This window comes from Aspergillus ruber (genome assembly GCF_000600275.1).
Source record: "Aspergillus ruber CBS 135680 unplaced genomic scaffold scaffold00050, whole genome shotgun sequence".
Classification (NCBI taxonomy): domain Eukaryota; kingdom Fungi; phylum Ascomycota; class Eurotiomycetes; order Eurotiales; family Aspergillaceae; genus Aspergillus; species Aspergillus ruber.
In genome coordinates this window covers 37,106-50,317 of record NW_024467346.1, presented here as the reverse complement: position 1 = coordinate 50,317, position 13,212 = coordinate 37,106, and the positions used below count along the sequence as shown (strand labels likewise).

General features: G+C 49.7%; 4 protein-coding genes across 4 annotated transcripts; 3 read left to right on the top strand and 1 right to left on the bottom strand.

The window, feature by feature from the left end:
* Positions 1-4,684: 4,684 nt before the first annotated feature.
* EURHEDRAFT_308326 (uncharacterized protein) lies at positions 4,685-5,701 on the top strand. The gene has a single exon (XM_040778298.1). The coding sequence runs from the start codon at positions 4,770-4,772 to the stop codon at positions 5,301-5,303; it is 534 nt and encodes a 177-aa protein (XP_040634085.1). The 5' UTR covers positions 4,685-4,769; the 3' UTR covers positions 5,304-5,701.
* A 143-nt stretch (positions 5,702-5,844) lies between these two features.
* EURHEDRAFT_467236 (uncharacterized protein) lies at positions 5,845-8,151 on the top strand (the record flags this gene model as incomplete). The annotated part of the gene is made up of 2 exons (XM_040785163.1): positions 5,845-5,926; positions 6,110-8,151. 2 exons carry the CDS (start codon positions 5,845-5,847, stop codon positions 8,149-8,151), a joined length of 2,124 nt encoding a protein of 707 aa, XP_040634084.1.
* Positions 8,152-8,692: 541 nt separating this feature from the next.
* EURHEDRAFT_467239 (uncharacterized protein) lies at positions 8,693-9,190 on the bottom strand (the record flags this gene model as incomplete). Its single annotated transcript, XM_040785164.1, has 1 exon — positions 8,693-9,190. The coding sequence occupies one exon, from the start codon at positions 9,188-9,190 to the stop codon at positions 8,693-8,695; it is 498 nt and encodes a 165-aa protein (XP_040634083.1).
* Positions 9,191-9,347: 157 nt separating this feature from the next.
* Positions 9,348-13,155, top strand: EURHEDRAFT_534368 (uncharacterized protein; the record flags this gene model as incomplete). Its single annotated transcript, XM_040787286.1, has 6 exons — positions 9,348-9,449; positions 9,500-9,516; positions 9,566-9,589; positions 9,643-10,055; positions 10,104-10,692; positions 10,966-13,155. Exons 1-6 carry the CDS (start codon positions 9,437-9,439, stop codon positions 13,153-13,155), a joined length of 3,246 nt encoding a protein of 1,081 aa, XP_040634082.1. The 5' UTR covers positions 9,348-9,436.
* Positions 13,156-13,212: the final 57 nt, after the last annotated feature.

The following is a 13,212-nucleotide window of genomic DNA, read 5'->3' as shown; positions in this document are numbered from 1 at the left end:
GCGGCATATCTGCACGGCTGGGTAAAATAGGCAGGTAAAAGTCTGCGATGGACAGTGCATGGTCTACTCCATATAATACATTGGTGATATAAGTGTTGCACGCGGAAAAATCTAGTGGTGCCGTACCAGAGTACTGTCATATACGGAACGGTTTCCGTGTTCCGTATATCCAAGATGCCACCTATGATCCCACGAAGAACATATGAATATCTACCATAACTCCCCTACTCTAGAGTAATATCTCGGTGGTCAAAAATACCGTATGTAAACAGAATACCACTGACATCGCGAGATCTGATTAGCGAACAATCTCAGCTGATGGAGGGCGCCATGCGGTGGGCCTTGCGGTCTTGGGCCACTTATGGGCTATTATTGGCCTGACTAGCAGAACGACGGACGCCGCTGAGATCCCCGCTGGGATCGGCCATTGGACTGAGCCCGGTCGATGGTCATCTCCAGACTTTCGGGTCTGCCTCGATACTGTATCTTACGAGATAGGTCACAACAATATCAGGGGGGGGGGTCTCTGTACTCTGGACAAAAGTTCAGTACAGTCAGGACAGTCCTTGAGAATGAAGACTCGTCAGCACTCGATGCATCACTGCCGGAGTGAGGCCGCTAATGCATTTACATTACTCGACAGCCTTAGCGAACTGCGCCACAGTCATCGCCACAGCCACAGCTGTCACTCGCCACAGATCACGTTTAATGCACCGATGCCGGCTGAAGATTCTTAGAATAGTACAGCGTAGTATCTTACATCATGAGTCACCGAAAAATAAAAAATAACATACTATCTAAAAATTCGTCCTGCGTAGTGGGATGTCATGAATGCGGTGCCCTATACGGATAGTGGGGGGCGTGAATATGCTGTTAACCATGACTCCATCATGCCCGAGTCGAGTATTCCTTGACCGAGTCATCCAACTTGCATACCCCTACATATTATCAAACAAACTCAAAAATCAACTTGGAAGCCTGGAACTACACCACATCATCCTGTAGAAAACATATATTCTACGCGCCAATAAACCCCTCATCCCGGCGCCTACATAAACATTAAAACTACCAACCGCCGTAACTACAAACACAAACTGTCTCAGAAAATGCAACTCAGCACCCTTGACTGGCCCCCGTAGTATCTCACAAACATACCAAACCATAATCCATAATGCTGACATGCCAATACAGCGCTACGGGCAACGCCTGCCCTGCCCCGCTACCCTCCCACAAAGCAAAGACAATGGCCGGTGACACTCTGCATGACAGCGGACAGAGACCAGCGGGAAAAAGAGGTTCCACAGTAACTTGCTGACAGTGCATGCGCGATTGATCACCTGAGCAGACTATACCGGATTTGTTGTTGTTGAGCTGGGATGTGGATTTGGCGAGACCGTCGGAGGATTTTCTTTGGACATTTGGTGAGTGCGTTGGTTAGGGGGTTAGTCCCGGTGGTACAGGGATGGTGGATTTGGTGGGAGGTGTCTATTTTTGCTAGGTTGTGATACTTGTGTGATAATATGTGTGTTTCCTGATTTGGTAGGTCTATGTATATTTATCCTTGGCCTTGGACTTTTGCAAGGCACAACGGGGTCACTTTGAACAACTTTCGTTGTCATAAATAGACTATGTTAGTTGTTTCATCCCACTTTGTAGTCACTAACTCAAAGTGGTGGTACAAAGCGTTTCTTTGATCGTTACCTTTGGCCATATCAAGACATCGCTGACAGCTCACAGGAACCATAACGTCAGACGGATTGTACGATCCTTTTGACAGCCAACCCAGGCACTTCCAAGGTTGCGCAAAAACACCATGTCCAACCATCCGGCTGATATCACGCTTTCACATGGTTCCGGTAGCATTAACAGATCTACGACAGAAGTGTCAGCATGGGTTCTGCTTATGACGCCCAGATACACGGGCCATCTCGGCAAGGCCCCTATCGAATCCTGATAACAGTTTGCTGCAAGGGCTTTCGATGCTCGATTGATTGGGCTTGAAGCGTCACGGCCTACCAGAGTTCTTTGGTAGCGCTGTCACTACATATGACAGCCTTCGGAAATACTGCACCGCATTCGACCCTTGTTCTTGTCACTACAATAAGCATCAGAATTGCATGCATCACGGCCTACTGGTATTGCGACTCTCTTATGTCGGCTTTTGTCGGGTTCTGTCGGGTCGTTCCTCGACGGTGAATGTGGAATGAACTAGAACTTGTTCGGAAATGCAACTAGTGCCTGGTCTCGAATCATTCAGATTACGATCTTGCTGATGAGTCAATGTACCAGAATATATAGATACAATCCGTTGCGATTCGCAAAGAACGCATTTCGATACATACACTGGCCATGGGAAAGTCCAAGATATCGATCTATCTGACCACGGCGTGTCAAGTTGTTTTCCCCACACAAGGCTTACTCTGCTAGACAAGGATCGCTATTCATTACCACGATGCTATGAAGGCTACAGCTAAATGTAAACCGAATAAGATCTTGGTTTCTGTTTAAGCGTGTCCGGGATGTCATCAGTTATGTCTATTCAGGAATGGCGATTATGCCATGCAATGATATACTCGTGAATTCTCTGCCTGCACACGGATATAGTAGTAGCAGCAGCTGTAGGCATATATCTGTTCGTACTCAAACATAATATCTGCTCTTCTTGCAGCTATACAAGACGTTCTATATATATGCTCTTTTTATGCGATGGCCTATATATGGCTATGTCGTCCAGCTGTATTCCGCCTAAATCAGTCCATTGATTTTCTTTATTAACGTTCACCCATCGTTCTGTCTCTGGCATAGTCCTTTCGTATACCCCGTCTTTTGTCCTGTAATGGTCTCATTATATACCCTTAAATGTCCAATTCATCGGAATCATACGCGCCAATGGTTGAGATAGAGGTACACTGGCCGTCATGATTCTCAGTTACTGACCTCAGTTATTGGCCAATCAAGCAACGAATGTTAAATCTGTACGAAGCTGTGGCGTGGTAAAGGGGTTATATGGCTCTCGTACTGTCGAGAATAATCTCTTCTGAACCTTATCTGATAATGTACTCGAAAGGACTGGATTATGCTACTGATCTACGAGGGATTGACAGGGGCAAGGCATAGTACCTTGGTGCACACTATAGAATGGCAAGGCATCTCACTCATTGTAGCTGAGACGCTTGACGCTTGGTTGACTTATCGTGTACCACTAATTTGGGATTTTTTCGATGTTACTTCACTTCATTATCGAAGCGCTGTCTCTTCTCTCTCCCCATAGTTATCGCCAAGGCTAGCATTATTATACATAAATGCAGAGGCTAGCCACTCCGTTGAGGCAACATCAAACCTGGAAGTTTGACACCATTCAAATCCCGGTGTGTTGGCAGATGTATATCAGTCGATGACAATCAACTGCCTGTGCTCATTTTCCAGGAGCAGCGGCCACTCTGACTTGGTCTCCCAAAGCAACCAACGCAAATCTGATCGTCTGATCATCACCATGCAAGAAGCGATGTTCAACGTGCTAGTGAAGGCTAGCTCTGCAACATCGCTGAATCCCAATGGGCTGGATCAAACTGTCAATGGCACGAGGGTCGATGCTAGTGAGCAATAATTGGTATTAGAGCAGGTCGGTTAGACAGAAGTCTGATAGTCGAATTTTAGTCTGAAGCTTCTTGGCAGTTGTGTACATTCCAGAACTTCCGCACAGAAGATCATCGTGGAATTGAAGGCTAGTGGGTGCACTAGAGTACAATACGTTGATTGAGCTTTGATATCTGAACTAGGACAATAAGCTTTGGCAGATGAACCGTTCTTGGGATGATAGGTGCGTTATTGACCGTGCTGAACTAGGAGAATCCATTAAAGTCAGAATGCACCATTTCTATCCGGAAACTACTGGGAAGTGTCAGTGTCGTCTCTCGGGTTGACAGGAACACAGAGGCCATTTTTAAAGCAAGACCAGAGGGATGTTCTTCCAAGTGTGCTCTGCAGAAACAACTGATCAGTCCCCTCACCTACTTTGTACAGAGCACTAGATAGGAACAATATATGCGTTTTGGGCGGTTAGAAAAAAAAAAAAAAAAAAAAAAAAAAAAAAAAAAAAAAAAAAAAAAACTCCCTACTATTGCTTATGGCAATTGAGTAAGAAAGAATACATGGCACGAATCGAACACGGGCCTAGTCATGTATTCTCAGGACGCAGATGGCTTGACTCTGGTAAAGCGGGAAAATCGCAATAAGCCAGTTGTAGCCGCAGTTAAGCTTTCCGGAGTCCGGCTCCGTATTCTTCAACCGTGGTTGTTTAAATGAACTCCTATTTATGTCGCTTCTTCCCCTGGTTCACTACTTTTACACCCTTACTACAGAGTACCAAAAGCTGCCCACCGATGGTCAACACCGGCTATGTTCATCAAAATAGCAGTCCGTTTCTTGGGTCAGGAACAGAATCTTCCAACTCCAACATGGCCCGAATTGCCCGCTAAGTCCTTTAGGTTGAACTAGTCCCTGCCGCTAGCTTGGCGACCCATAGAAAAATATATACAGGGCAGTATCATTGGGGGAGAGCGTACTTTGGCAATCCCCCGCCTGTGTGTCTCACTCGTACCAATCACGGAGACTCGGTTAGAGTGCTCAGAGCGGACATGGTGAGATATATCGAAGACTGCCGGCATATTTGACAGATTATAGCCAAGGATTAGGGACAAGGCTGTAATGCATGTGCTTGTCTTATCGCAGTGCTATCTACTCTGGGAGTATCACTACTACATACTACTATGCGTGCTTTAACGAACACTGTGTCAGTGGTACCCAGAGGACATGGCACTGAGCAATCTTCCGAATACGATGCCGATCGTAACGTGGTTGAGTCTTGTCTCTGTCCTCTGTCCTCTGTACAGCCTCAGATCACATGCTACCGAGATGAACCTGGGGTTGTCTCCATTTCCTCCAGATTCTTTCGATTCTCGTCATTGCTACCGTCTTCTCCGCATCGTTGGACTCGATCCCCCGCATTTCTCTCTAACCGATGCTCCATTGTATCCATCTCTCGTCTATCAAGGTTCGCGGAGGTCTGGAGGTCACGTACCGAGTTGACCGGAGAATGTGAATACGGTGCATCCGTGGTTCCCCCGAGACCCCTGATCGGAGATGTCATCCAGATATCACCACATCGTTCCATAGAGATTCAATTCAGGTACACACACAATGACATTGGCGATATTTCAGTATCGCGCTCTACATTTATCTCTACTACAACTTGTATGTGTCGTGTTCTGTTGACTGCTAACGGGACACTCGATGGACACTAGCACTATGGAGACTGCCGATCCCGAGGCAGTCGGCTCAACCTTGGGCCTAAAAGGAATATCGCCGCTGCAAGTCGCAATTTCCCTATGCTCCTCCGAAAAGACCGTCTTGCGCTAGCTTTGATTTTTGGTGCCATTTGACCATGCTCTCCTGGCTCTCTCCGTGCTCTGGATTAGCAATGCTACCAGGAGATTCATTCGAATTGGGCAACTCCCCCGGCATATCCCGGTCCAAACGAGGGACCGCCTCTCCCTTGTGCCATTGACATCAGCAAAGCTCGGAATCCTCTAAATGGAGGTGAATAAACTAAACTAGCGAAGGCCCTGTGGGGGGCCGCAATCCTCGGCTGGCTCCATTTTCTCTCTAATTGTGGGGAGAAATTTTGGTCCAATTGTTTAGTCTAATGCTTAGGGGGGTCAACATTATTTAAAAAGCATGCTCCCCGCCAGGAAAGAGATCTTCTGAGGCTTTGGTTTGTCGGATTTCGGGCTCCTTCTCAAGTCAAGTTACTGTCCTCCCCTTCCCTCCCCGTGAACCGCCAGCATGCGTTTCTCCGCTGTTATCACAAGTACTCTTTTGCTGTCCAGCACTGCGCTGGCTTCCCCGGCTTCGTCGCCTGCGGGAAGTGCTTCGGCTCAGGGCGCCTCGAGTGAATCGACAGCCGCTGCCGTTCACCAGAATGTGAACAACCAGGGCAACTCTCAGGCCAATGGTCAAGAAAACGTCCCGCTGACCACTGCCACCCAGCAGCAGCAACAGCAGCAGGAACAGCAACAGCCCACGTCGCAGGCTCAGGTTCATGTGCCAGCTCCATCTCAGGGCAAGTCCGAGGAGGATGAGTCCGCTTCGGCTCAAACCCCAACTGCGGATGCTGCCACGGGTGCCACCAACTCGGCAACATCTGCCAGCTCTTCTCCTAACGAGACGTCGTCTAACGTCAAGGCCACCGAGACTAGCGATGATGATGACCAGGATGGTGGTCTCCTAGGTGGTATCCTCGGCGGTGGGAAGTCCAGCAGCTCTTCTGAGGCTGCCACTCCTGCCGCCAACTCTGCCAACTCTGCCAACACGGCAGCAGCTGCCAGCCCTTCCCCTAGCGAGTCGTCGTCCAGCACCAAGAGCACCGAGACCAACGATGATGATGACGACCAGGATGGTGGTCTCCTGGGTGGCGTTCTGGGCGGTGGAAAATCCACCCAGAACACTCCCACTTCCTCCTCTGCTAAGAGCACCACGTCTCCCGGCGCAGCTGCCTCCACAGGCGCTTCTGAAACCACTGGAGACGGTCCTCTTGCTGACTTGGGGTCGTTGCTCGGTGGTGCCGGAGGTCTTCTCTCGCCTACCTTGCTCAAGGACATCGAGTCTTTCTTCCACCACGTCGCCTACCTGCTCGACGACAAGAGCACGGATGAGACCAAGACCTTGGTCGAGAAGGGTTACAACCTGCTGACTGATGAGTTGACCGACGAGGTCAACAGCCTCCTGAAGAACGGCAACAACCTCTTGACGCCTAGCTTCGTGAACGACACCCAGACTTTGATTAGCAACGTTGGACCTCTGCTCTCGCCTGACTTGTTCGAGAAGATCAGCACGCTGCTCAACAACGGCAACGATCTTCTCACTCATGAGTTTGTCAAGGAGGTCAACTCGCTCATCACGAACGGCAACAACTTGCTCACGCCCGACTTCGTCAAGGAGATCAACAGCTTGATCAAGACTGTCAAGCCTCTGCTTAACGACGACCTATTCGACAAGATTACCAAGTTGCTCGACAACGGTAACGACTTGTTGACTGCTGACTTCGTCAAGGAGGTCAACTCTCTGATCAAGAACGGCAACGACTTGCTCACACCCGACTTCGTCAAGGAGATCAACAGCTTGATCAAGAACGTCCAGCCCCTCCTGAACGACGACCTGTTCGACAAGATTACCAAGCTGCTCGACAACGGTAACGACTTGTTGACTGCTGACTTCGTCAAGGAGGTCAACTCCCTGATCAAGAATGGCAACAACCTGCTCACCGCGGACTTTGTCAAGGAGGTGAACTCGCTGATCAGCAACGGCAACGATCTCCTGACTGCCGAATTCGTCAAGGAGGTCAACAACCTCATCACCAACGGCAACAACCTCCTGACTGCCGAGTTCGTCAAGGAAACCAAGGGTCTTATCGACTCCGTCGCCCCGATCCTCACCCCCGACCTCCTCAAGGAAGTCGGCGGCCTCCTCAACAATGCCAACAGCCTGCTTACTCCGTCCTTCGTCAACGAAACCAAGAACCTCATCGACGCCGTCGCCCCCATCGTCACCCCCGAACTCCTCAACGGCGTCGGTGGCCTCCTCTCCAACGCAAAGGCCCTCCTCACCTCGGACTTCGTCGACGAAACCCAGGGTCTCATTGGCAACGCCAACTCCCTTCTCACCAAGGACTTCGTCAAAGACACCAAGGGTCTCATCGGCGACGTCGCTCCCGTCGTCACCCCCGACCTCCTCGACAAGGTCCCCGGCCTCCTCGACTCCGCAGGCAAGCTCCTCACTGACAAGTTCGTTGACGAGACGCAGTCTCTCATCAACACTGTCTCTCCCGCCATCACCCCCGATCTCCTCAAGGATGTCAAGGGACTGCTGGGTAACGCGAATACGCTGCTTACCCCTGGGTTCGTTAACGAGACCAAGGATCTTATTGGCGAGGTTTCGCCGATTATTACGCCCGAGATGCTTAAGGAGGTTACTGGGTTGCTTGATAATGCCAATGACTTGCTTACGCACCAGTTTGTCAACCAGACGCAGACGCTGATTGAGGATGCGTCGGAGTTGTTGCCGGCCGTTGTCAAGTTGTTGGGTGATATTTAAGCATGGTTGATTCATTATGATTAATGTGTTATTTTTCTTGTGTTTATTTCCTTGTGTTTTCTTATGATCTAATTATGTACGCATTTCCATGATGGATATGTTACGGGAGGATGTTCGAGGTTTACATATGAACCCAGATGGTATATATATGTACAGAGATGTTAATTGTCTTGTCATGCCACGTCGGATTGCTTGTCATGTCATGTTTGAATATTAATCCATGTCATCATTCGACTTGTATTGTCCAAATGTAGTGCATGTATGCAGAAACTGAATGCTCGTATTATGTACCTTGAAGGACTCGCTTCGTCAAGAGCCCTTCAATTGGATGTCGCGTATGGGTATCATTGTATTCAAAGGAGTTCTAATCCTGAGCTCGCCAGGTCCTATACCGTCTTTCCTCTGGCGCGTTCTAAACGGCCAGGACCATGTCCCCATGTTCTAATCCCAGGACTCCACGAGTTCGAAACACTGGCCTATCCGGACCCTTCCATAAATCCACACAGTTCTTTAACCAAAACCATCATACCCTGGTACGCGATCACGACGGCAAAATATCAGACGCCTTCACCTTAACCTCCTGATACTTTTCCAAAACCTTCATCTCCGTATCCCTCTCCTTAACCTTCTTATCCATCGCCCGCTGTACCTCCTCTCTCTTTTTAACAGTTTCTTCAATCCGCCGTTTTGCTTCGCGCGCTGTGGCTTCTTGCGCCCTTAAGGCGGCTTCGGGGGTGGGATGCTCTTCTCGGAGATCCGCTAATTCTTTCTCTTCTTGTGTTTCGATATTCGGGAGTTGGTTCAGAGAGGCGTTGGAGAATGGAAATGGGGCGCAGGTTAGGGGATTGTAGTGGTGGGATTGTAGTGGTTTCTCGATTTCATTGTTTGGTTGGTCTTTGGAGGATCCGTTGGATTGTGCTTCTGTGTCTGCGGGTCGGCCTGGGACTCGGATGTCTGGGAGGAGGGGGTGAATTGGTGTTATGCGGAGGGGGGAGTCTAGCGGGATGATATTTGCTGGTGGCTGGTCTGTTGATGTCATTCTCGATCCATGTAACGAGTATCTTGATCTGCGACGTGCGATGTTGAATAGACTGGACTAGAAGCATAGCCGCGGAATAAATTCGGCGGAGATAACTAAGCGGTCTAGAACTGCCTGACAATAGAATCACCGCCCTTCCATCCCTGGGCAATGATGGCTACATGCATGCGTCGTAGTGCATTCCATTGGATGGATTTCGAATAAGACGGCATTCTGGTAATAATATACGCTTTCAGTTGATTGAAGATGCAGGCGTTCGGTAAGGGACAAAATACCGAGTCCTATATGACGCTGCTAACATGACCGCAGTCCCGAAAAATAGGAGGGTAGGTCTCTACACTGATAAAGGGTTTATTGGATGCTGAAGTAAAGCAGCCTAGATTCGAGTTTGTTTTAAGGGTATCCCTCACATTACCTCTCAAGTTGTGTATACAGTTGAGCTAACCTGCTAGATAATCGACCTCAACAACATCCCCCTCGTCAGCGGCACGGCCTTCGTCAAATGGCGCCTTCCCTCCTCCAGTGCAGCAGAACACAACGGCTACACCGATAAAGCAGTCATCATTGACCACCGCGCGCAATGGCACTACGAAAAAACCCTCCAAGTCCGACTCACGATCGACCGAAACCAGACACTGCAAGAATGCGAGGTGCATTTCGAGATCACCCAGGACTTTGCGTCGGGGGGTCATGGGGATCGGAATATACTAGGACGCATCCGACTGAATCTGTCCGAGTATGTGGATAAGAGTGATGAGGAGGAGGGGATTGTGAGGAGGTATCTTATGCAGGATAGTAAGATTAATAGTACATTGAGGGTGGGGATATGTATGAGGCAGACGGAGGGAGATAGAAACTTTATTACGTGGGTTGATCTGTTGGTGAGGATGTTGTTCTATGCTGACTGTCCCAGGCCACCCCTGAGATCCGCCATGGTGTTCGGTGGAATTGCAGGCGTCGTATCTTCTGAACAAGGAGACCCCGATGACCACGTTAGCGGTGGACCCATCCCATCTCTCAGCTCGAAGAGCAGCGAGGTCTCCGATATGCAAGATCTCTATCGTCGCACGCTCGCAGCATCCTGGAACTCCCGGTCAACCGACCTCCCCGCCGATAAACTAATTGAAGACCTATTCTCCGGAGGCAGCGGCTACAACAATGGGACCCAAAACCAGCGTCAGAGCCGGCTAGACGATAGCCTGAATGTCGTCAGTGCGGAGAACGGCGCAAATCAGCGCGAGTCTCCGTCGGGGAATCATTTATCGCCTAGTTTTGAACGTCGGCCGAAGAGCTCTTCCAGTAATGAGGTTAAGGCACCGGAGTTGCTTTCTGCTATTGGAAGTATGGGCAATGGGCATGGGCATGGGAGAAGAGGCGGAAGCATTGAGCAGCAGATCTTTGACAGTCCGAAGGCGAAAGGGTTGAGAAGTCGAGCGAGTGAGCAGGAGGTGTCGGAGTTTGATGTGAGGGAGGATTTAAGGAGTTGGGAGATTGCTCCTAAGGTGTGATCTCTTTCCCGTTCTTTCTTTACTTTTCGTTTCTCGTTCTTGTATATATACCCGTTGTATATATGACTTAATAGCCTGAGGCAAGTATTACCATTTTGGGTTTAGCGCGATGCGGATGTCAGATGAATCGCCGCAACGAAAAAAAAAATCCCAAAAACAGTAAAAGAGCTCAATGCTCTCAGCATATAATTCTACATGTTTTCCCGAAAACCCCCGGGTTCTGTGGGCCTCATAAACCCTCAATCCCTACAAACATGCCGAGAAAAGCCATTATCCCTCGTTACCCGCCGCTACGATCTCTTCCTCCGATCCAAATCCACCTCCAGCAACAATGGCGACGACAAACCCCGACGCCGCCGCCAACCCAAACCAAAGCCCCAACATGTCCCAATTGATGTTACTTTCCTCGGCGAACAAGGTGGTGTCGTTGTCGTCCCGGAGACGAAAAAACGTCAGAAAAAGCCAGCGCTGGATATCGGTCCCGACAGGTTGAGCGAGAGGGGCGATGTCCCCTTTTTGCTACAGGAGATTGAAGACGAGATGGTGGAATTAACAGGGAAGATCGTGAATGAACGAGTTGAGAGCCTTCTTTCGCCGCATTCGGCGGGTGATAAGCTCGACGCGGTTGAGTTTGAGAAACTCAGGTGGAAGGTGCAGGCGTCTTTTACAGGGTATCAATTGGATGATTATGTATCGGAACATAAGCGGAATGCGGAGGAGTTTTATGGATCTGGGGAGGGGAGTTCACGGGAGATGGAATGGAGGCCCGGGACGCCTGGGTTTCTGGAGACAGGGCCTGTTGGGCAGGGTGGTGTTACTGAGCGGATTACGGCGACGATGAAGTCGCTCAAGGGCAAGCATTTGCTTGCGGAGCGGATATTGCGGGATTGTTGGGAGTTGGAGGTCGTTGGGGAGGCTGGGCAGATTGATATTCGGTTGTCTGCGACAACGTTGTCGTTATTGAAGAATTCGGAGATCTTTTCGTTCGAAGAAGTGGCCAGTCTTAATGATGCGAAAATTGATATTACCAATTCGTTGGGGTTGGTTAGGATTACGGGGAGTCGGGATGCGTGTGAGACCATTCGGGATATTATTCAGGACACCAGTTTGCGGATACGCGAGGAGAGGGTTGAACTGTTCCCGCGGGTCGGTAACCGGTTTGATGGGAGTCGCGCGTTTCATTTGGAATTCTTGGACTGGGTCAGCAGGGCCTACGGCATTGCGTTCGAGGGCGTGACTCGAGAAGGTCCGAAGAAGATTCTGTATCTCGCGGAGAACAGAAAGGGCATGGAGAATGCCCGGAGGACATTGAATCTTGCGCTCTACAGCACAAACCCGAATCCGTTACCGTTTACGAGCTATTTTTCTGCTACAGAGCCTGCCGAGGCTTACGATTTCAGCCTCGAGAATGATGGGAATTGGTTTGAGCGGCAGAAAGCTTGGTTTCGGTGGGCTACGCCGTCGACACAGGTGGCTGGGCCAAGTCCGTTGGATATGCCGCTCTTTGAGCAGCATCAGACGAGGTTATCAGATGGGCTTCTGAAGATTTTGCGGAAGCCCTCGCCTAAGTACCAGCTGAGCAAGAAAGTTGATGTGCACGAGAGTGTAACGGCGGCGGTTGGGAGATGTTTGTTCCTGCGCAAACCTACTATGAGCTGTGAACCTGTCGATGCGACAACACTAAGCAAACTATCTCTTCCTCGTTCGTTTACAACAGACCTCCCCCGAGTGCCTTCATTCCTGCGTCAACTACGAAACCACGAAAACAGTGACAAGCAGCAACTTCGCCGCGTTCTGCTAGTACCGTCAGCTCTCCATGCAAGTGTTTTCCCACAACTCGACCTAGAAGTTTCTCTACTCGAAAGCCCCAACTCCGAAGAGAAACCAGAACTCGTCGTGCAAAACGCAACGGCCATCATTTCCCAAAACAACGTTGATTACCTTCTCCCCGAGAACGGTTTGGACCTCCGCTTTACCAGAAAGATGTACTGCGATCTACCAGAGGAATCGTGGCAAGACAGCGCAGATGCTCTCAAGGCTTCTCTCCGCAACAACTTCATCCAGGCCAGACCAAACGACAGCGGCGACGTTGCACTACCGACATTCTTCCAACTCTCCCTTCCCAAAGAAATCCTCAACCAGAAGAATTTCTCTGGCTTAGACAAAGACTTCGTTACCGCAGAGTACATGAGTCTACCCCTCACCGACCGCCGCGGGACATATCTGCAGCGCTACAACTACGAGGACAAACGGCTTAACTACAGTTACTATGAGAGCGGGCCATTTTACCCCTCTCGCGCGACAGACTTGTTCTTGGATATGGACCTTCCTCCTGATGCCAAGGTGTCTGAGAAGGAGGGTGAACTGGACGAGCTGTTGCAGACGTTTAATTCTTTCTATGGGTCGGCTTGTAAGTTGGCGTTTGAGTTGGATACGGCTGGACGGGCGGAGCCTTAGACACGGCCTTGTGTGGTTTTGATTGCATTTCTCCCCTTTGGATGTATTACTATTATG

What these genes read in the sequence shown, in the direction of transcription:
- EURHEDRAFT_308326 (XM_040778298.1), top strand. Translation starts at nt 4,770, where the DNA reads ATGCGTGCTTTAACGAACACTGTGTCAGTGGTACCCAGAGGACATGGC.